This window comes from Psammomys obesus, unplaced genomic scaffold (genome assembly GCF_907164565.1).
Source record: "Psammomys obesus unplaced genomic scaffold, mPsaObe1.curated_primary_1811, whole genome shotgun sequence".
Taxonomy (NCBI): Eukaryota; Metazoa; Chordata; class Mammalia; order Rodentia; family Muridae; genus Psammomys; species Psammomys obesus.
Window position 1 is genome coordinate 9,514,028 of NW_026586550.1, and position 22,311 is coordinate 9,536,338.

The window sequence follows — 22,311 nt, forward strand, 5'->3', positions numbered from 1 at the left end:
TATTTATATGACCTTATGTTTTTGTGATGAGTTGTAGCTGAGTGGAAGATCTTGATATTTCATCTTTTTATGGCTAAGTAATAATAAGATGTAAACAGAGTAAAGGAATTTTCAAATGTAAATTTTCATGGTTTGGCAAGCATACACTGTAACTGCTTAAGCTAGATTGCTCCTATCATTTTATTTTATTTGTTCTAACAAGTACAGCAAGCAATGACTTTTGCTAAGACTTATTTCCAACTAACCTCGCTAGCATAAAGCACTCAATTTTTATAGCGTATGCGAAGGAGGTAATGAGCACAGCATATGTAATTGCATCTTCAGAAATATTTGTTTTCAATTTAGGCTTTGGAGTAATATAGAGAGCTAAATTATGTTATTTTAAATTGCCTTAGTTAGGTAAAATTCTCAGTATCAGTAATATATTAGGTAATAGAAGCATAGTTAGAGAAAAGGGAAAATGAATTTATAGAAGCATTGGACCTTGAATGCTATCATTTCTCTATAAACCACAATAGGAACGAAGACTATTATTGAGGTATTATCAATCATATTGCATAGTATTTTATTTTCAATTAGTTCTACTTTGTTATTGTATTATTTTAATATAGGATTTAATTTTATTTTTATAACCAAGAAATAAAATGCATGTGTCCAAATTGATGCTAACTTTAAATTCTTTCACCTGTGTGTCTTTTTAGCTTCAGATTTTTTTTTTAAATACCATGTTTAAAAAATATTATTTAAGGCTCTTGTCCCTACATGTAATTCAAATATGTGGGTGTCCCACCCCATCTTTTTTCCTTTATTCTAGAGCTGAACTATAATTTTCTCTTCACTCCAAAATCTGCTCTTACCTACTGTGTTTTCACCTTGTCTGTCCAATTCTATGCTAGCTACATCCCAGTTATTTGCCTTGTATATTCAGTTATTTTTCAGACCAAATCACTGTCTTCACTCAGGAAAGGCTGGCAAAAAGGACATCAGCCATCTTCATCCTCAAAAAAAAATCTGGCTATAAAAATAGACTTAGTATGTTTCTTGCCTAAAAGTGGAGATGCCAAATGGAATAAGCAAATATCTATGTGTATGTTCATTCATTCATACTCCATCCCCAACTCTGCCTCTCACTAGCTTTGTTACCTTCAGTGACTAAACCTCTGTTTAACCTCTGTTCTAGATCTTTAAAATATATAAAATCAGTGAATCTGTTCTATTAGATCATTGTAAGAAGTTATTGAATTAACATGTATGAGATGTTTTTTTAATGTCTGGTATATAGCACATGTCAAGTAGGTTTCTTGTTTTTATCGCTGCTGTCATTGGCTTATTATTCATTAAATATTTACTGATCTCTGCTAGTGTTGTGATGCCAGGCATTATATAACATCACTGAGCAAAGGAATACAGAAAGTCCTAGAGGAATCTACGGAATCTACATGAGGCAGATCAATTTCACTGATGTACGAAGATAAAGAAGCATGTATGAATATGATATAAATACCTAAAAGATGATTAGCTTCATGGAAAAAAAAAATATCTTGAGCCTACCCACCAAGTTTCTAAATACCTATCGTTCTGTTTCTCCTTTGTCAAAGGAAGGAGCTGGCTATATGGCCAGTCAGTAAACTAGTCCTGACTTGCTCACCAAAGGCCTTTTTGTGTCTGAGTTCCAAGCAAAGGCCTCATTCCTGCCATCTGCAATCTTGCTTCAGCACGTTCTTTAGAACAGGCTACTCTCTCTGAGATAGCATCACAGCACTGCTCCTGGATAGTCGTGTCTCTGGTCTAACTGCTCCAAACCAGCAGTCTATCCTCTGGGCCTCTTATCACCCATAGCCTGAGGCCCCTTCCTGCCTGCCCTTTGCTGTCCTTTTAAGTACCTATACCTGGCTTCTGGTGTTTCCGGTGCAGCCCCTGCTGCTTGCAGTGCCTACTATACCCGGTCATTCCACCCCCTCAGTCTTTGTCACTCATCAGCAAACCGGAAATCCCAGAACTCAGGGAGGCGGAGGCAGGTGGATCTCTGAGATTGAGGCCAGGCTGGTCTACAAAGCAAGTCCAGGACAGCCAAGGCTACACAGAGAAACCCTGTCTAGAAAAAAATATATGTATATAATGTTATATCTAATATATATTAGCATGGAGGGGCTTAAATAGGATTAAACATTTCAAATAACTTATAGAATCTTAGGATTCAATAATTATATTCATTTCTTCAACAATATTTACTCTCAGGCACTAAAGATATTTATGCAAAAGGTAATCTCCAAGCATTGGCTGTACAAAGTAAAGACAAATAATTTCTTTATTTACAAGGTTTATATCCTATAGTATATTAGCTACTTTTCTTTTGCTGTGATAAAATTCCATAACTAAAGGAACTTATAAGGAAAAAAGAATTGATTTGGGCCATAGTTTCAGAGGTAGTCCACAATGGTAGAGGAGACATGACAGCAGGCGGCTGGAGCAGAAAGCTGAGAGTTAACACTTTCAACCACAAATATAAAACAGAGAAAGTGGATTGGAAGTAGAACAAGTGATAGACTCTCAAAGCCCACCCCTATGCATTTTCTCCAGCAAGGCTGCATCACCTCCCCAAACTGCACTAATTGAGGACCAAGTGTTCAAATGCCTGAGCCCATGGGGAACATTTCTCTTTCAAATCACCATAAACAGGGGAGAAAAAAACACCTAAGAGGTAATAACTAATTGTAATTACAACTATAAAGAAACAATACAAATTGATGAGCTAGAAAACTAGGATTTACTATATGTAGAGTAGTCATGAAAGAAAGAGAAAAAGAGGGGAGACAGAATATGTGTTGTGACACAGCTGTTCTACAAGCATGTACACATGTGTGTTTAAAATTAAAAAAAACAACAACAACCTTCCCCTTCTCCTCTATATTGTAAAAAAAAAAAAAAAGAAAGAAAGAAAGAAAAAAAAGTTAAAATTAATTCCTAAAGCATAGATCCATGTGATTTTTGAGAAGTTACAGGTTTTTGATACTCAAAACAGAAAACCATGGTCTGGCAGTGATGAGAGGGAGAGAAAATCAGATTGCAAGGAATCTCCAAATCACTTACCATGAATACCTAGAATATTCTCATCTCCAGCCTCATATCTGTCTTAGTGTTTGTCTTCTCAAGCTCCAGCCACAGAAAAAATTTAGGCCTTTGGGTATGTTAACCCTCCCCACATCAGGACGTTAAACACTGCTACCTACCTATGTTAAATTCTGTCTCCCCAGAACAAAAGTTACTACCTGGAGTTATCACACTCACTTCTGGCCTAAGTCCTGTTAAGATAAGGACCTGATCTACCTAGGAAAAGTGGAACACACACTAAAGGTGTCATATAGATTATCCATTTTTCATGACAAATTCCAACAAGCCCAGAAACTTAAAACAACACGTTTTTACCTTGTAGTTTCTGTGGGTCAGGAATCCTAGGCATAGCTTAGTAGGTATCACTTCTGTATGTCTCAAAAGTCCTCAAAGCTTTGGGCAGATCTGAAGTTTCATCTGAAAACTTGGCTGAGGAAGGACCTACTTTCACCTCACATGGTTGTTGACAGAGTTCAGAGCTTCAAGGACTGTCCCAATGAGGCCCTCTATTCCTGGCTACCTGGGAGATGCCTTCAGCTCCTTGCTACTCCAACATGAAAGCTTGCTTCATGACCGCTTGCTTTGTCAACATGTTTAAGGGAGAAAGGAAATGGCTTATCAACAGTATAGAGATTACAGTCTGGTGTAAAATAATTATGGGAGTGTATTTCATCACTTTTGCCAAACTGTGTTGGTTATAACAAGTCATTGGCCCAGCGGCATCTTGAATGAGAGAACTACTCAAAGCAGGACTACCTGGAGGCTAGGCTCATGACAGTCGGTTTTAGGAATCTGCTTAGCACAGGCTACTCCAAAATACATGTGTTGGATAAATGAATGAATGGATTAATAAACAAATGCCCTAGTCTATCCTACATGAGCAGTGAGGCCCATGTAGCACTTTATCCCTCCAGGCATTCAGAATAGCTGAGATAGAGGATCTTTACCAATGAAATCTAAAGACTGGGGTCTGGGGGAACAGTTCCTAGCTAAGTAGGCAGATCTTTACTTGATAGCTGCTGTGTACATGGTCCCTGATGTCAAAATGCTCAGATTCAACTATGCAATTTTTTTGTTGTTGTTGTTCAGGTGTGCATTCAGTGAGTTAATAAATGTGATAAACACAGAACCCTGCCTGGCACATAGTAGGCCCTCAAGGATCATTAACTACTGTTAGTATTACTACTTCTATGGCTGCAGTTAGTGTTTAAAACATTTTGTTACTGTTAAAGTAACTTTTCCAAACATGATCATATCATTTTGGGTTCTTAGTTAGAAGCAATATAACCTAACCCCGGCTGACTTAAGTAATAATAATAAAGTTTTTTTTTTTAAATGAGAGATGGGTCTCAGAACTCCTGTGAGAGCTGGGCAGAGGGGTATGAAGTTTCCACTTTTTCCATCAACACTCCGGTCCCGCCTGCGCACACAGCCAGCTGCTACTGCCTCCCGTTGCGGTTCTCATAGTTCCCACATCATCTGCTCCGTGAGTCTAGCATGGTCTACATCTCAAACAGTATTGAACACTACTGTTAAGGTCAAAGTCTGGTATTACTGGACAGCCCCTGAGCTTGAGAATAAAATTATGGACTTCCTTCCTCAGCTGGGTTCCCACCTCTCCACCTGATCTGGGGAAACCCCAGATCCTCTAAGGAGTGTCACATAGCCCTTGGGGATATCACAGGCCCAACCCTTCCCTGATAAAAAACCTGTTCAGTGTGAACCTAGGAACTCCTGGAAATACACTTTCCCAGTAATGAGATATCTTGGTACCTTTCAACCATATCTAGAGTTCTTCCCCCAACCCCTGCTGCCCATAGGATAATTAAGTATCGTGTTCTCCTTCTTATTAGAGGACTGTCTTCCGCATGCAAATAAAGTATCCCTGGCATACCTAGCCCCATCGAATCAAGCACATTCACCCCTGAGCCCCTCCCACTGCCCAAGGTTTATAAGCCCTGTTTTACATGAAATAAAGAAGACCACCTGAGACTCATCATTTATTCTGGGGAAGAAAGCGCTCCCGCCCCCTGCCTGAAGCATTCACTGCTGGACCTGCCCGACAGGCATAGCTGCCTCCGTCACTGCTGAAGCCCGCTTGACCACCATGAACCGCTGACTGCCTTGGAGCAGCAGCCGGACCTGCTTTCCGGCTGTGAACTGACCATGCACAGGAGTTTGCCCAGACCCTCTGCCATTAGCACGGCAACTTAACTAAGGGGCTGTAAACACTGCCATATCACCACCAGCTGTGGAACTCCTGAGCTTCCGCCACTCACCTGCCTGTCAGGGCAGATTGCTGCTGCCATCTTTCTAGTGCTGCTCCACCCATGCCCGTCTGCAGAGGCCAGTGGTCTGCTGTTTTCCGTCTGCCTGAACCAAACTGAACTCCAGCACTGCCTCTCGGAGCCCGGAGCGTCCTTTACCAACTGTTCTCAAAGCAGCCTTTGTGGGTGGCACCAGGGAGCACGTTATGAAGATGCATCTCCTCAGCATGCTGCAGAAGTGACTTTAGATGCCACAAGTCAAAGAGAAATGATCTTTTAAAAAAATATATAACAGCATTTTACATGCCTAGGGACAACACATCACTTGTAAATGCTGGAGACCTGAAAAATTTTTGGCTTCAATTGCTAGTATTTTAACAATCTGGAATTTTTCTCCAAAGTCTGTTCCTTGAGATCATAATTTCCTCTTATATTTTTTTCTGATGTTCCTCAACTGTGGAAGTTTGCATATGTTTGGAAATTTGATCTCATTGCCTTAAAACATACGTTCAGCCTCCATATCTAAGGGTCTTATATCCACATACTGAACCACTCATCAAAAGTATAATTTTTGTTTTAAGAAAAAATTACTTACTGAGGGGCCAGGGAAACAAATCAGTATGTGAAATACTTGCCATGTACACATAAAGGTTGGAGTTCTAGTCTTCAGTGTGGTAAACTTTGCCAACTATACCTCAGGCGTAGTTCTTCAGGGTCCATTTCAGCCATCATTGTTAACTGAATAAAGCAGCTTAACATTTGGCTTTTCAGTTGTACGTTTAGGATGCAAATTTCACATTTGAGATAATTTATCCCAACATGGACTATACCCAAAATTCAGGAACCAGCAAAGGTGAATGGTGGTACCTATGTGATTCCATCTGGGTGTGGGTTTCTAATGGGGAAACAGCTTGTCTCTAATTTATTCTATTTTTGTCCAAGGCAACACATCTGAACCTGTATTCGTTATTTTTCTGTTGCTGTGATAAAATACCTGACCATAAACAACACATGAAAGAGTTTATTTTGGCTTAGGGTTTCAAACATGAAGTCCATAATGATAAGGAAAGCATGGCAGCTGGTGTCCGGAGCAGGAAGCTGGAGATCACATTTTGCCATAAAGAAAGCCACGAGAGCAAACTAGAAGTGTGATGAGGCTATGAAATCTCAAAACTGTCTCCAGTAATGTACTTCCTCCAGCAGGACTCTGCATCCTAAATGTTCTATAACCTCCACAAACAGTGCTACCAACTGGAGATCAGCTGTTCAAATACCTAAATCAATAGGGGGCATTTCCCATCAAAACCATTACAGTGCTTCATAAAACATAAACTTATAAAACTGCTAGATGTCAGGACACTAAATCTACATAACAATATACATGGCTTAAAGAGAGTTTCAGACAGATGGGAAATAGAATGTTATACTCACACAGACTTTCTACATGGTTTTAGTACTATTTCAGCACTATGGCTGATCTTGCCATGTAGGAAAAGTATTAACAAAACATATGTTTTCCTTCTTATAATAGCTTAGCAGCTTCAAATTATCATCACAATTTGCCTGGATTTTTAACTTACCCATTTCTGCCATCAGAGCCAACCCAATCACTGATTCCACCAAGCCTAAGCTTACCTTGACCTTTGCAATTGCTCTTCCATCTGCTGGAACATTATGCTGAATGGGTGAGTTGCTTTTTGTCTGTCCTTGGAGGTTCCTTCTCTAACAACCCTTCTTTGACTGCTCTAGATAGCTAATGTTGGCCTCCCACACACAAGAGTCATTATAGCCACGTCCTCTTTTTAAAAATTCTCTTGTTTAATTTCTAAATACCTAGTAAGGGAATTGGTGTGGGACCTGGAAACATATGAAGAAAAACCTGCCAGTGTACTATTGAGTTAAATCCCTGGCAGCAGGAATCTGTAGTTAATTTTTATAGTTATTTGAAACCACTATCTTCTTTTTTCTTTTTTTTTCTTATTGAAGATAGATTCTTTTCTCATCCAACATATCCTGATTACAGTCACCCCTCCCTCTTCTCCTCCAAGTTCCTCTCCACCTCCACTTCCGTCCAGATCCCCTCTTCCTGTTTCTCATTAGAAAAGAACAGACTTCTAAGAGGTAACAACCAAACATTACAAAATAAAATATAAGATGAAACAAAACTAACATATTGAAGTTGAACACAGAAACCCAACAGGGGGAAGACTCCCAAGAGTAGGCACAAAAGGCAGAGACCCCTTGTTATCACAGACAGGAGTCCCATTAAAATACTAAGGTGATAGCTATGATATATATGCAGAAGACCTGATGTTGACCCTGTAGCCCTGTGCTTGCTGCTTCAGTCTCTGTGAGCTCATATGCACCTTGCTTAGTTGATTCAAAGGACCTTCTTCTCCTGGTGTCTTCTATCTCCCCCAAGAATTTCCTGAACTCAGAGAAAATGGATTTGATGGAGACCTCCAATTTAGACTTTCTGCACAGTCTGGCTGATAACCACACTCTCTTAGGCTTCATCTTAACACTTAACACTTAGCACTTCACTTAACACTGAGCTGAAATGGACCCTGAAGAATACATTGTTTATTCTTTGTCTCTTCCATGAGAAGGGGGCTTGTCTTAATTACTGTTCTATTGCTATGAAGAGACACCATGACCAAGGTAAGTCTTATAAAAGAAACCATTTAACTGGGGTATTTAGAGGGTTAGTCATGATTATCATGGCAGGAAGCAGACAGGCCAGGCACTAAAGCAGTAGCTGAAAGGGTTTATATCCTAATATGCAGGCAGCAGGCAGAGGGAAGTGCAGCTTGAACTTTTGAAACCTTAAAGCCTACTACCAATGACACACCTCCTCCAACAAGGCCACACCTACTCCAACAAGGCCATGCTTCCTAATCATTCCCAAACCTTCTATTGGAAGCCAAGCATTCCAACACATAATCCTGATGGGGGAAGGTGAGGCTGAACTGGCTAGTTTTATGTCAACTTCATACAAACTAAAGTCTTTATAAGGAACCTCAGTTGGGAAAATGCCTCCATAATCCCGCTGCAGGCCTGAAGGACATTGATGAGGGACCTTGATGAGGGACCCATTGTGGGTGTTGCCACCCTTGGGATGGTGGTACTGGGTTTTATAAAAGAGCAGGCTGAACAGGCCAAGGGGAACAAGCCAGTGAGCAGCACTCTTCCATGGCCTCTCCATCAGGTCCTGTCTCCAGATTCCTGCCCTGTCTGAGTCCTCCTGTCCTGACTTCCTTCAATCATTAATGAAGGAGATGAGGAAGCATAAGCCAAATAATTCTTTTCTGCCCAAGTTGCTTTGGTTATGGTGTTTTATCACAGCAGTGATAAGCTTAACTAAGAGATGGCCATTCTCATTCAAACTACCATAGAGCTCTTATTTTCAATCATTACTTCCTTCTTGATTCCTAAAACAGTTTAGTGTACTGAACAAAAATGTTTGCATTATTTGTTTCAAAACTATTTTATGTTGAAGATCTAGTAGAATTAGTATTGTTGCATTGCTTCTTTCTGCTGTCTTTATAAATATAATTATTGTAAAGTCCTTCAACTAGGTTAAACATGTTCTACCCTATATAAGTATAAAACTATAATTTGTTTATAAGGATTAGGAAGCTTACACAGATATAAAAAAGAAATCAACTACAAGCCAACAGTTCTGAGAATATCACAGTTAATACAAATATTAACTCTTTCTTTTCCTCACAATGGGGGCAAACTAGAAAATGGACTCTTACCAGAACTCAATCATACTACCATCTGATCTTGGGTTTCCTGACCTTTAGAACCATGATAAATGAATGTATTTCTTTAAATCTTCTATCCTATAATACATTATAACATTTTACAATATAATGCAAGAGATAAATAAGAAGCAGTTGTATTATTCAAGATGGGATATGGTATTTCACTGTAGCATACAATGCCTACAATTTTAGTGCCATTCAATATAAAACACTGCTCAATGATGCTATGTGTATACTATGAGCAACAAGGGAATCTTCTTGACACTGTTACTCCATATCTAGGCTTATGGTTGCCAGTATATTTGGAAAAGGATTAAAAAAAAAAAACCCACAACAGCAATCAAATGCTTAGGTATTTTGTTAAATGTTAAGTGTTCTGTTTCCATCTCACTTGCCAGAACTAGTCACAAATCTCCACTTAAGCCCTAGGGACCAAAGTGACTTCCCCAAAAGAGAAAATATGAGCAAAAACTATTGATAATCAGTTTAATCTTCTGGTCCTTAGATATTGGGGTTTTGCTTTTTCCCACATGCAAAATAAATTTATGTCATCTTATAAGGAAAATAGTCCCGAAAGTTTTATGCTATTAGAGTATTGGGCTCACTGGGGAGCATAGCTTGTGGTAGAGTGCTTGCCTGGAGTATCAGATTTCCTAGGAAGCACAGTTCAGTGGTAGTTCGCTTGCCTAGCAAGTGCAAGACCTTAGATTCAAAAATTTAGAACTACAAAAAGAAAACAAAGCATACAGGGCACTAGAGTATCAAGCTCAAAGCCCAGGGTCTCACAGTAGGGTTTGTATGCCTTTTGTTGATCTGGAGAGTATTAACTGAGGAACAAAGTACCCTTCCCTTGTGCCTAGTACACAGATGTATGTGGGAACATGATAACCACAATAACCACTCCCATTCAAAAAGAGGAAGAATGGGATAGAGACACTAATCATATTCTATGGCAATTTTGCAACCTTGCCCAGGTATTGCAAGGAGCCCCTTGGGGGAGGGGTGGTCTTTGATTAGGCCCCAGGTCAAATCCTCTGGTCCATGGCTTTTGGCAGTTCTTAGCTACGTTCTCCTGAAGGGTTCTTTCCATGCTCTCACTTCTCAACTTGAGTAAGTAGTGGAGAATATGTGCTCCTTAGAGTTCAAGTAACTTTCTCAAACTACATTCTGTATACAGAGGAAGAGGCCCTGAATCATTTCAAGACTATCCACAGTTTTCTAAAAATATGAATGATAGGCCATTTGCCTTACTCTTGAAAGTTCACTCAGTTGTTTCTACAGTTGATCCGAGTGTGCTCTATGTGTCCTAATACTAGCCACTGTCATTTCTTGCTTATTTCTTTCTTGTTTCTTTCAGCCTATAGGCTAGCAATACATGTGGTCTTTTGTATTAGTGAAATACTATTTGAATCCACAATGTGACTCTGTCCATAAGTCTACATTCTAACCTTTGTTTCTCTCTGTGTGTGTATCTCCTCTCTTTTTGTTTATTTTTAATAACTGAAAATGAAAAATCATTTATTTCTTCTAATTGCTCATATTTCCACATGTTTGGGCTCCCTATAATTGACTTAGTTTTTCAAACATTTTATTTTAAATATATACATATACATACACATACTCATACATATACATGTGTGTATATGTCTGTATCTGTGTGTGGGAATGTACACATGAGTGCCAGTGCCAGTGAAGGCCTGAAGAGGGCACTGGAGTTGAAGTTACAGGCAATTAGTTACACACTGCCCAACCTGGTTGCTGGAAACTGGACTCTCTGCTCAAAAAGTAGTACACACTCTTAACTCTGAGGCATCTCTTAGGGTCACTTGCATTTTTATTTGCAAACTGGACAGCTGTTTTCTAGGTTGATCTTTTCCTGTACTGTTTTGTGTAATTTATTTGTCTCTATTTACCAACACAGGAAACTGGGTTTCTATTTCCAGCCTCTTCCACTACAGCTACAAGCATGTGGATTGCATTATTTGCCTCCAGGCTTCACCACGTTCTCATAAGAGTCTTTCTCAATCTTCTGCTCCTGTGAATATGAATCACCATCCTCGTGACTTCTATCATTTCCGTTTATATGTAAACATCTACACCTTAGTGGTTAAAACAATGACTTGTCTCAATCATACTACATATTCATCATAGGATGGGGAGAGCTCTGTGCATGTGCTCCTACAGGATCCCTGGTTGCCTAGGTCATCACTGACTTGAGTGTCGTTCATTGCTACAGCAGAAGAAAAAACTGGGTTCTAGAGAGTCTTGAACTAGCCAGGCTGGCAGTGACTCATATCACTTGTTTGGACTCATAGCAAGAGGCCAAAATTAGTTACATGAAATTACTCAACTACAAAGAATCCAGGAAAAGCAATTCTCTCTCGCACCAGAATGCCTTCGACAGACAAAAAGAAGCATTTATTGAATACCACAAAGATCTTCCAAAATAGGTAAATGTAAAAATAAAAATATTTGAGCTAAACACCATGAATTGAAAAAAAAAAAAAGGCTATATGATTGAAGTGAGTAGTTTTAGCAACCTCACTAAAGGTAACAGCCGCATGCAAATCTCAAAGATTGGAAAGAGCCAGTAAGAATTAAAAGAGAATCCTGGACAGTAAATAACATACATGAAGACCATAGGCTGGCTTTTCATGAAAATGACAGAAGGTAAGATAGATGGAAACACAAGAAGCAATGTTTAAAGGAATGTCATGGGATTAGGGTTTTCCAGAGAAGATCATAGAGGGCCCTGATGGACATACAAACAGTATGTACACCAGGAAACTACTGAACACTTAAGACAGGAATGGATGCTTTGTTTGTGCTTTAAAACAGTAACACTCCGTGTGAAAAATTACCTGGAACAGGATGACAGTAAAAATGATATCAGCTGAAAGTCTCTCTCTGTCTTCTTGGGTGAATGTAAGGATCAATTCTGAAGTCCACTAATTCTGAAGTATTTTGAGGGACCTTAAAGGTTGGGTTAGGGGAAAGTTGGGAATAGCTGGTGCTATTGTAATGTTCATGTTTCTGGTTTTGGTGTCTTGGTGGCTGGTGAGGCCATTTATCTAATCTGAAAGTATGGAGAATTAGCTCAGTTTAGAAACTATGAGACAAGGTCCTATTTTAAATATAAAAGCTTAAAACACTTAAGTGAAACTCACCTTCCTTTTTTTTTTTAACTGAAGTTTCCTTCCAGAAAGATGTCATTGTTGGGCAAATAGATTTGTATTCTCAACAATCATAATAAAAATGAAGAGAATAACTATGTAAGATGCTCTTAACTGTTCAGAGGCTTTCCTTTGTGATGTGAAGTCTTTAGCAATTGTTATTAAATGATAGCAAATGCACACATACTCACCAAACAGCATTAATCCACAAAATTTGAAGCAAAGGGTTAAATAACTTGCTGAAGGTGACACAAAATCCGTCAGAGTGCATTGTATACTTAAAATCCTGTGCATTTCACTCCACTGTGCTTCCAACCTCTGTAGTTTGTGATACAGAAATAAACTAGTTTGGTTTATTTGTTTACTGAATAATAAATAATAGGCTATATTCATAAGAGTTCCTGTAAGATTTTTTTCTCAACGTTTTTGGATATATACATTTGAATCATTAGTATTATATGATAGAATTCACCGGAATTATAAGATGTTTGAGCCAAATCCTAAGAACCAAACTGGCTTCAGAAAAATACTTTTGTGGCTACAAATCAACTAAAAAGTGAGCGTTTCTTAAACCACACACATTTTTAATGCAGATTATGCTAAACATGTTTGTTAGCTGTCATTTGCTGGTCAGAAAAATGAGCTAGTTTTTAATCACCATCACACACTGAAGTATTTCCCATCATAGAACATAATGCACAGTACTAATGTACTAAATTTACATTGTTGAGCTGGCAAGATGGTTCACCCAGTAAAGATGCTTGCAGCAAAGCCGGATAGTGACCTAGGTCCACCAGGACCCACAGAGTAGAAATAAAGAACTCTCCTATGGATGCTGTAGCACCTTCGTCCTACATGCATACATCTGTATGTGTATGTGTGTGTGTGTGTGTGTATGTGTGTGCACATAGTATACAATTAAAAATAAACATATTGGCATCTTTGTCTTAGCTAAGTGTTGAAGAATTCCTTCTGGGCAAAATTTTGCTTCATTTTTTTCTTCTTATTTCTTTTTGGTGAACAGCAGGGTCTCCAGAGTTCCAACCAATACTGCCTAGTTAAGGAAAGGAAGGAAAAAAGCCAGGAGTGGTGATGGGGAGGGGGAGGAGAAAGAAGCAAGGGAGCAAGAGAGATGTCTTAAGACTAGGAATTCAGTCCTAAAGATGAAACAAAGCCGGTCCTACGTGCATGTACACACAGGAAGCACCAAGTGGACACAGCAGGCTCAAAACACAAAAGAGAAGTGCTGGAGAGATGCTCAGAGGTTAAGAACACTTGCTGCTCTTGCAGAGGATCCTAGTTTGGTTCCCAGCATGGTCCACATGAAAGCTCACAACTGTATGTAACTAGCTCCCTGAGATCTGATGCCTCTTCCAGCACCTGCACACATAAATGCATACGTTCTGGCAAAACATCTATACACATAAATAAAAACGTCTTTTCTTTTAAGGGGAAAGGTTGAGTAAGGAAAAGTGGTGGCAGAGATGGGGAAAAACAGGAGAGGGAATCGGGATTGGATTTTATCTAAATATGTAATATGCATAGATGAAATTCTCAATAAAAATTTTTCAAACTGGGTTGTTTTTGTTTGTTTGTTTATGATTTAAAGTTGGAAAGCGAGACCATCTAAGGTAAACACATTATTTATGTTTTTGTTATTATTATTATTAATATAAATTATTGGGATTATTAGAAAGTGAGCCCTCGAAGACTAACTTTCCCCTCTGTAGTGGAGTGGTAGTGTCATACTCTCACCTAAAACCCTGTAAACCTTCGCAGGTTTAGACCCTGAAATTCCAGATCTCCAAGAGCCCTGTCACTCAGCCTCTTGGCCCCGCCCACTGGACCACGCCTCTCCTCCGCGTTGGCAAGCCGGAACAATGCGCCTGCGCACAAGTGCTCCTCCGGGGTAAGCAGCCGAGGTGGGGTTCCGAGCCAGGCGTTCTAGTGGGAGGAAGAGGAAGAGGAAGCCGGAGGCGGGTCCTAGCGGGGCGTGAACCGGAAGTGCAAGCGTCCTGCTTCTCTCCAGCCAGGCGGAACCTGCTCTGCTGGGCCCCGCGGCTGCAAGAGAACTTTCTCTCCCCGCTACGGTCGCCGCGGCCCACAGTCTCGCCCGCCCGGCGGCCTGAGGCACGTCGCTTCCTCGCGTCCCCTAGTCGGGCGTACCCGCCACTTCTGCCCGGCCCGCCGGCCCCCCGCTGCAGTGATGTGCGACAAGGAGTTCATGTGGGCCCTGAAAAACGGAGACTTGGATGAGGTGAAGGACTATGTGGCCAAGGTGAGCGGGGATGCACCGAGGTAGGGTGGCCGCAGGGAGCGCCGGGAGCTGCGCCGGCCAGGGAGAGCGCCGGATGCCGAAGGGCCTGGAACTCTGTGGCCGTTCGGTGCCAGGGAACCGCTGTGTTGCTAAGGCGGCTGTGGCCTTTCTGACCCCCTCGGGTAACCGGCGCCCAAGTAGGCTCTTCGATCGTTAGAAGCTGGGCCCTCTTCTACACCAGCAGTTACTGGAGTCTTTCTTTGAATGAGGCATTTCTCCATCTTGGACTAGCGAGTTACTGAGAAGTAACCCAAGGAGTTAGAATCAGGAACGATTTCTTGAACGTGAGGCCTGGTGGAAAAGGAAAGAATTCGTAGAAATTCGTTAACCGTGAAATTAGGTGCTCTAAATAGCCATAGTTAAATTTCTGAAACTTGGTGTCACTTCACCGTGAAGACTTAACTTGGGTGTGGCCTTTTTCCTCTCCACCACCACACAATATGTGTGTGTGCATTATTTCCTTCCAGTGATAAGGTTGTCATTTGGCATCTGGAGTGTTTAGTAGTTTTTTCAAAAGCGTTTTAACTTTGGGTACTCCATGATTTTATCTGAAGTCTGCAGTCTGATCACGTTGTATTCGGGGTAAAATATATGGTTAAGAAAGCCAAGTTCAAAGCGAAACCCAAATTCATAGAAATAAATCCACTTTGTGAGGGACTTGAAAGTTCTAAGCTAACTGCCTTTGTATCTTAAAACTGCACCTTTTGTAAGTATAATAGTTTTTGCATAATAGTAATTGCATAGTTTTTAAAAATTATTTTCCGAAAGTAATTGCATAGTTTTAAAAAATTATTTTCCGAAAGTAAAGTTTTTACAACTGCGAGCGTCTTGGTCCTCTTCCAAGTGTGAGCCTGCGGTCAAGATTTCAGTTCTTGAAAGGTGTGAGCAGTGCCTCACGGGCCTGTGTTAGGAAGCAAGCAGAAGCAGGTTTACGTTTTTGTTTTTAAACTACAGCATTGTATAAGGCTGGTTAGATTTTTCTGCATTTGATGCCATTAATTTAGACTTTTCACGTGTATTTGACTTGCTTAATTGTTTGCAATGGGTGTTTAAGGCAGACTACCTTCTGAACTGCCTTATCTAGTAGCAGGCAGAAACCTGAATCAATTGAAACCTTTCAATGAAGGGAAAAAGAAAAATACATCAACCAGTGGAACACCATCTAGTCTGTGTAAGTGAATGTCTCTTGTTTTTTCTGTGCTCACAACTTATGTGATTTAAAGTACAAAACATTGATAAAGACTACCTGAATTTACAGTTACAAAAATAACATGCATGAAATTGTTTCTATTGTCTTCACGTTAAGTACAACTTCATGACTGAACCATTCATCTGAACTGGAAACTGGGAGACTATCTGAGGGCTGTCAAGACTACCTTACTTCACTCTCCAGTCTTAGCACGCTTCAAGTTAGTTGCTGCATTTTCCAGCCTGAAGTTTATTTTCGTGATTTGGTTTTTTCATTTCCCATCCTGGTCATCTTAGATAGTTAGCTGAAGGGATCGTATTTATTTAAGCATGTTATTTTCTGGATGAACTCCCTTCTCCAACTTGGTGATGGATTCTACGTCTTGTGAATCTACTTCACTTCCAGCTCCGCTTTTGGTCTACTGAGCCATTGTGAAATGTTGAGGGATTGTTTTTCTCACCTGTCTGAAAGCTAAACTCCAGACCCTGACTTGTATTTCTTAGAGTAGATTTGTCCATGTCCTCTTACATCCTGTTTGACCAAGTCATCTTCAAAAGTTAGCCTCCAAGCCGGTGAATTCATGTTTGTCCTCTTAGCCTAAATATCACCTCTTCCAAAAATCATCTTAATGTGAAAGGGAGCTGAGCTTCTTACACTGTTTCATTTGCCTGGTCACTGATTTTGCTGCGTGTCTGTCCTTCCTTAAGCCCTGAGCTTCTGGATAGTAGATGCTATGTTCCTTTTCATTTTTGTATCTCCATATAACCTGAAGGAGTTTCACACATTAAAAGCATATGTTCCTAGTAAGAAGTTCTTCCATTAGCTTTTAATAAACTTTATTAGTTATATAATAGTAATTATCTTTTACCTGATTAGTTTGTTACAAGGTAGTAGATAGCACTTTGAGATTTTTTTTAAGCTCATTTTCAACTTTAACCATCTTATTTCAATATCCCCATTTTAACAATGAGGAAATTAAGGTTTGGAGGAGTTAAATAATTTGATAAGGTTGCAGACTATCCCAACTTGGATTTAAACCAAAGACTGTCTGAATCTAAAGCATATACATTTTTTAAAGCAGTATCAGTTTGCTTTAAAGTAGTTGTGTTTTTCCATTTTCTTAGGGTACTAAAGCTTAAAGTCAGCCCATTAAGAAAATAAGAGGCTTGCTGAAAGAACTTAGTCCTGACTATGAATGAAGACAGAGAGAGAAGGCTTTTTATTTAATTGTAACAGTTGAGAAATAATTAGCATAAATATGGCTATCTGTTAAACATAAATTTGCACCAGATTGTCTTGTTCAGGTTGTATCCGTTCAATGATTATTTTGGCAGCTGGTAGAAATTATTTTTCATGATCATAATCTTGTTGTTTATGTTTGTAATTGTGATCCTGAACAACAGTCCAGAAAAAGGTAACATTGTATCTGTTGGCCTTAGAAAAAAATGGGTAACTAAATTTCTGAGGTTTCTATTCATAATTGTTTAAACACTTTAAAAAAGAATATGTTTTTAACATTTTATATACTTGGCCATTGTAATGTAATATATAGATGTTATTTCATTTCCTTATTGAATCAACCCATGAGTGTAATTTTAGACACTTTATAGGTAAAGATTAATTTGCCCAAGATCTTGAAGTTCTTGAGTGGGTGGTAGGACTGAAATTTGAACTCACTTCCATAGGCTGTGTAGGGCTTTCAGAATTCCTTGCTGTTAGCATCTTCACATACTTGTGGCCTTCGTTGCTCAGCAAACTCCGATAACTAAGGGGGATGGTTGCTACTGTGTATAAAAAAATTAAAGATTGGGGCAGAATGATAGTGGTTCCCTTGACTATTTAGAGATAAGTTCTACCATAGCTTTTGAGGACCCAAGGTTCCATCTGGGGGTGCTTGTAAGTTGTGCTGGTGAGCAGCCGTTGTATTCTCCCACCACTCTGATACATGCAGTCTCTTGTTTACATGTACTTCTGTTTCACTGGCTCTGAAACACGGTACATTAGGTCTCTTAACTTCCCTTTCTCGTGGCTTCTCCCTAATACATGCCTTTGACACTTTAGTAGGCTTGGAAAGTAACAGTTGTACATCATGTGAAAGGAGAGGATCTCTCCAATCCAAGGGAGGTATCTAGTTTAATCTTTAGAAACTGGAAGACTTACTGGGATATTTTTTCACTTTTCTTAAAAAAAAAAAAAAAAAATGACATTTTTAAAGTGGTCCAGCTTCAATGATCTTGCATTTATTCCTTTGTTTTATTTTGTTTCCCTTTTCAAACATTTTTGTCTAGCAGGATGTTTTTCCTATAAAAATTTATTACTTTGTTGTTCTTTCTACAACCTGGCTGGTGAGCCTGTAAGAAAGCTTCTATCAGCTTGTAGGAAATGGAGTTGCTATCAGTAAAAACAGAAAATTTAGTACAGCATAAATACTTTCTATTTAAGTTTTATGTTTTCCCAGATGAAATAATAACAAAGGATCTTTCAACAAAAATATACAGAAGACAAAAATTAATTCATAACCCTCCTATCCTAGGAATTTTAAGAAATAAAATTAGGGGCTTAGGGAGATGGTCCAGCAGGTAAATCACTTCTTGCCGAAGCCTGTATAATGGAGTTCAGAGGCCCAGCACCCAGGATTCAGAGACGGCATCACTATAAAAAGCTGGCTAGTTAGATTAGCTAAATCAGCAAGTTTAGTAAGGTGGAGAATGATCAAGGAAGACAGACACCCATCATCAATTTCTGGCCTTCACAAACTCATGCACAAACATGCAGTAGCACCTGTGTGCATGCATGTGCATCCACAGATGTATGCACACAGTACAGCATACACATGTTTGGGGGGAGGGCAAAGTCAGATTAATTCAGACATAGATTAGACTCTACCCAGCAGTGTATCAAAGCAGATGCTGAGGCTCATAACCAAACTTTGGGCAGAGTGCAGGGAATCTTCTGAAAGAAGGGGGAGATAGAAAGACCTGAAAGGAACAGGAGCTCCACAAGGAGAACAACAGAACCAAAAATCTGGGCACAGGGGTCTTTTCTGAGACTGATACTCCAACCAAGGACCATTCATGGGTTTAACTTAGATAACCTAGAACTCCTGCTCAGATGTAGCCCATGACAGCTCAGTATCAAAGTGGGTACCCTAGTAAGGGGAACAGGGACTGTCTCTGACATGAACTCAGGGGCTGGCTCTTTGATCACCTCCCCCTGAGCAGAGGGAGCAGCCTTGCCACAGAGGAGGACAATGCAGCCAGTCCTGATGAGACCTGATAATAAGCTAGGGTCAGACTGATAGGACTATCAGTGGATTTGGAGAGGGGCATGGGAAGAGATGAGGGTGGGAGGGTAGGATTGGGAGGGAATAAGGAAGAGGGCTACAGCTGGGATACAAAACAAATAAACTGTATTTAATACAAAAAAACAAAATAATTAAAAAGAAAATTCAGCCATTGGTACCTAAAAGGTGAAGACCCCCTCCTCCTCTGTCTCTGAGCAAAATTAGCCATTCTAAAGAGGTTTGTGTAGTAGTATCAGAAGAACATTAGAAATTCAGTACTCATCCATTTTCCCCATTTAAAAGTTCTTTAAACTCACTGCATTTGCTCTTCTTAATTCCTGTTTTATCTTTAATGCTTTTTATTGGAATTAGTTACTCTGAAATGATTCATGATATTCCATTGTATGGATATAAAATAATGTTCTGTGCTCTCACCTTTGGATTTGGGTCTTGTTCATTAGTCCAGTCTATCCTGGAACATACTATGTAATCTAGGCTGGCCTTGAACTTAAAGTTCCTCCTGCTTTGGTCACATCTGGCTCCCGTTTCTTTTCTTTCTCGCTCTTGCAAGCTCCACCTTGCCTGGCTACAAGTATATCTGTGTGAGGGTATCAGATCTTGGAGTTACGGACAGTTGTGAGCTGTGATATGGGGCATGAGAATTGAACCTGGAATTGTCCCCTGGAAGAGCAGGCATCTCTCCAGCCTTGCTCCCATTTCTTATCTGTACCTTTTGTTCATTTTTGTAAATTATATATTTGGCCCATTTGTAGATTTGTATAAGTTCTATAAATTAAAGAGAGTTTTTTTGTCATGTAAATGTTGTTCCCAGTGCATCTCTTAATTTTAGCTGCTTGTTCTACAAAAGTCTTGTGACTTGACTGTTAGTCACTTATTTGGAGTAGTAAAGTAGGAGCGTACTTTGCTGAATTATATAATGTGCCTGTCACAGTGTCTTTGGGTTATTACTATGTTGAAACCCCATGACCAAAGGCAACATGAGGAGGAAAGGTTTGTTTGGCTTACACATCTCAAGTCACAGTCTATTGAGGGAAGCCAAGCAGACATGGCAGGAACTGAGAGGCAGGCAGGAGCTAATGCAGAGGCTATGGAGAAATGTTGCTTACTGGCTTGTTTCTTATGGCTTACTCCTCCTGCTTTCTTAAAATCCAGAACAAGCAGCCCATGGAAAGCAACCACCCATAGTGGGTTGGGCCCTCCCCCATCAGTCACTAATTGAGAAAATACCCCACAACTTGATCTTGTTGAATTATTTTCTCAAGTCAGGTTCCTTCCTCTCAAATGACTCCAGCCTATGTGAAGTTAACATAAAAACTAGCCAGCACACATGGTAATGTTCAATCCTTATTAGCTGTTGTTAATAATTGTAAGTATGTTTGTAGGCAAAGCTACTTAAAAGACACCTAGTTCACTTTTGAACATCCATGTTTATTTTTCCTGTTCACAAGGGCTAGGAAGTAGAATCATTAACAGATGAATGGATTGAGAAAATATGCATGTTCAGAATAGAATTTATGCACTCATAAAGAAAAGTGAAATCGTGATATTTGAAGAGAAATAGTTGAAACTAAATCATTATCTTAAGTGAAGTAAGCAAATCTTAGAAAGACAAGTACCCATATGTAACAGATTTAAAATTGTATGTGGGCATGAAACCAGAAGGGAGATCATGAGAAGGAAGAAATCTGAAGGGGATTGAGGGCAAAGATAGGGTAATAGAATATATATGTCATGAATTGCAAAGGGAGGAATTTGGTTAAAAGAAAGGATCCAGTGATGAGATACAGTAGAAAAAGGACCAATTAGAACAATTGATAAATATGTGTGAAATTCTATGGTAAAGTTCATTATTTTGCTACATTTTAAAATTGGTTTAAAATAAGAACAACAACCAAAAGGTCCAACTCTTATATAAGGAAAACTTGGAGGTTAAGGGTCTTAACCAGGACCTTGCTAGTTAATTGGGACTTCAATTAGGTTTTCCTAAATCTGAAGTGAGTATATTTTTTTCATCAACTATTGTGTTTTCTAATGAAGTACTTTTTACTAGCTACTCCTTTTCTAGCAATATTGGGGTTTCTGTCCTACTCAACCTATATGGTAAATTTCTGCTTTTGCCAGGCAGCTTTTTAACTTGCTAGAATGAACTACTTAAAGCATCTAACGTAGTAATAAAAAAGAGGCTTTAATTAGTTTAATTAGTTCTGAAGGTTTAGGGGCATGGACCTGGCACTGGCTCATATGCTCATATGTGGTAAAATCTTTATTTTCTGTGTCACATCATAGTACATGGCAAGATTGAGTGCTGGCGAGGAGTGAAGTACCAGCCGCATGACAGACAGTAAAGTTAGGCTAGTGAGCTGGAAGAGGCCAAACTCAGGCTTTGCTAGTGGTCCTCACTGGGAGGACCTAAATCCCTTCCCAGGGGCAGCAACTAGCCTTAGAGTAGCAAGTACATACACCCCCAAATTTCTATCAGCTTTCCTACCACCATATTGAGAAGCAAGCCCCTATGGCTGTTTACATTCAAGTTTTTGTTCATGTGTTTTGTTAAACAAAGCTCCCAACTTCCACAGTTTCACCAGTATGGCATCTTAGCATCTCTTAAGTTTTCTTGCAGTATTCATGCTATGGAATTTTTTGTTTTTGTTTTTGTTTTTTTTTAACTTTTGAGAGCTAGAGTTAACTGACAAATTCTAATTTTGAGAAATAAATCCTAGTAGACAGTAGCCAGAGAAAGGAGAAGGGAAAGTAGGAGAGAAAGTGAGAGTTCAAGTTTTGCCTTAGTGGCTGCTTTAGAAAAAGATAGCGAGAGAAATGAAAGAAAAGAAACCCGAAAGGTGCATTTGTAGGTGTAGAGTGGGTTAGTATTATTTATATATTTAAATAGTGCTGCTGAGAACTAGGCAGCTCTCCGTCCCCGGAAGCATTCATCAATCCATGCCTAGTGGGGAGTGGAGCATTTGTCTCATGAGGAGAGGCTTGCCAGCAACTGAAGCCCCTTCCTGATCTTTTGGAGTTTCCTGCTGTTCAATACAAATCTTGATGAAATGTGAAGCCTGGCCCATACCGCAACAAAATCCAAGAAATAAATTGCTTTCTCCCGCCCACACAGGAAATGGACTTAAAACCCAAATATGACTAAGTGAATGCTTCTGGCTAGAACTGAATATAAAAGTG

At 39.6% G+C, this 22,311-nt stretch overlaps 1 protein-coding gene across 1 annotated transcript in view; it reads left to right on the forward strand.

The window, feature by feature from the left end:
* The first annotated feature begins 14,295 nt into the window (after positions 1–14,295).
* Positions 14,296–22,311, forward strand: part of Mtpn (myotrophin) — a 34,735-nt gene continuing 26,719 nt past the window's right edge. The window contains exon 1 of the mRNA XM_055602121.1: positions 14,296–14,599. Within this exon, the coding sequence (XP_055458096.1) occupies positions 14,528–14,599 (72 nt within the window). The 5' untranslated portion in view covers positions 14,296–14,527. The remainder of the gene's footprint in view (positions 14,600–22,311) is intronic.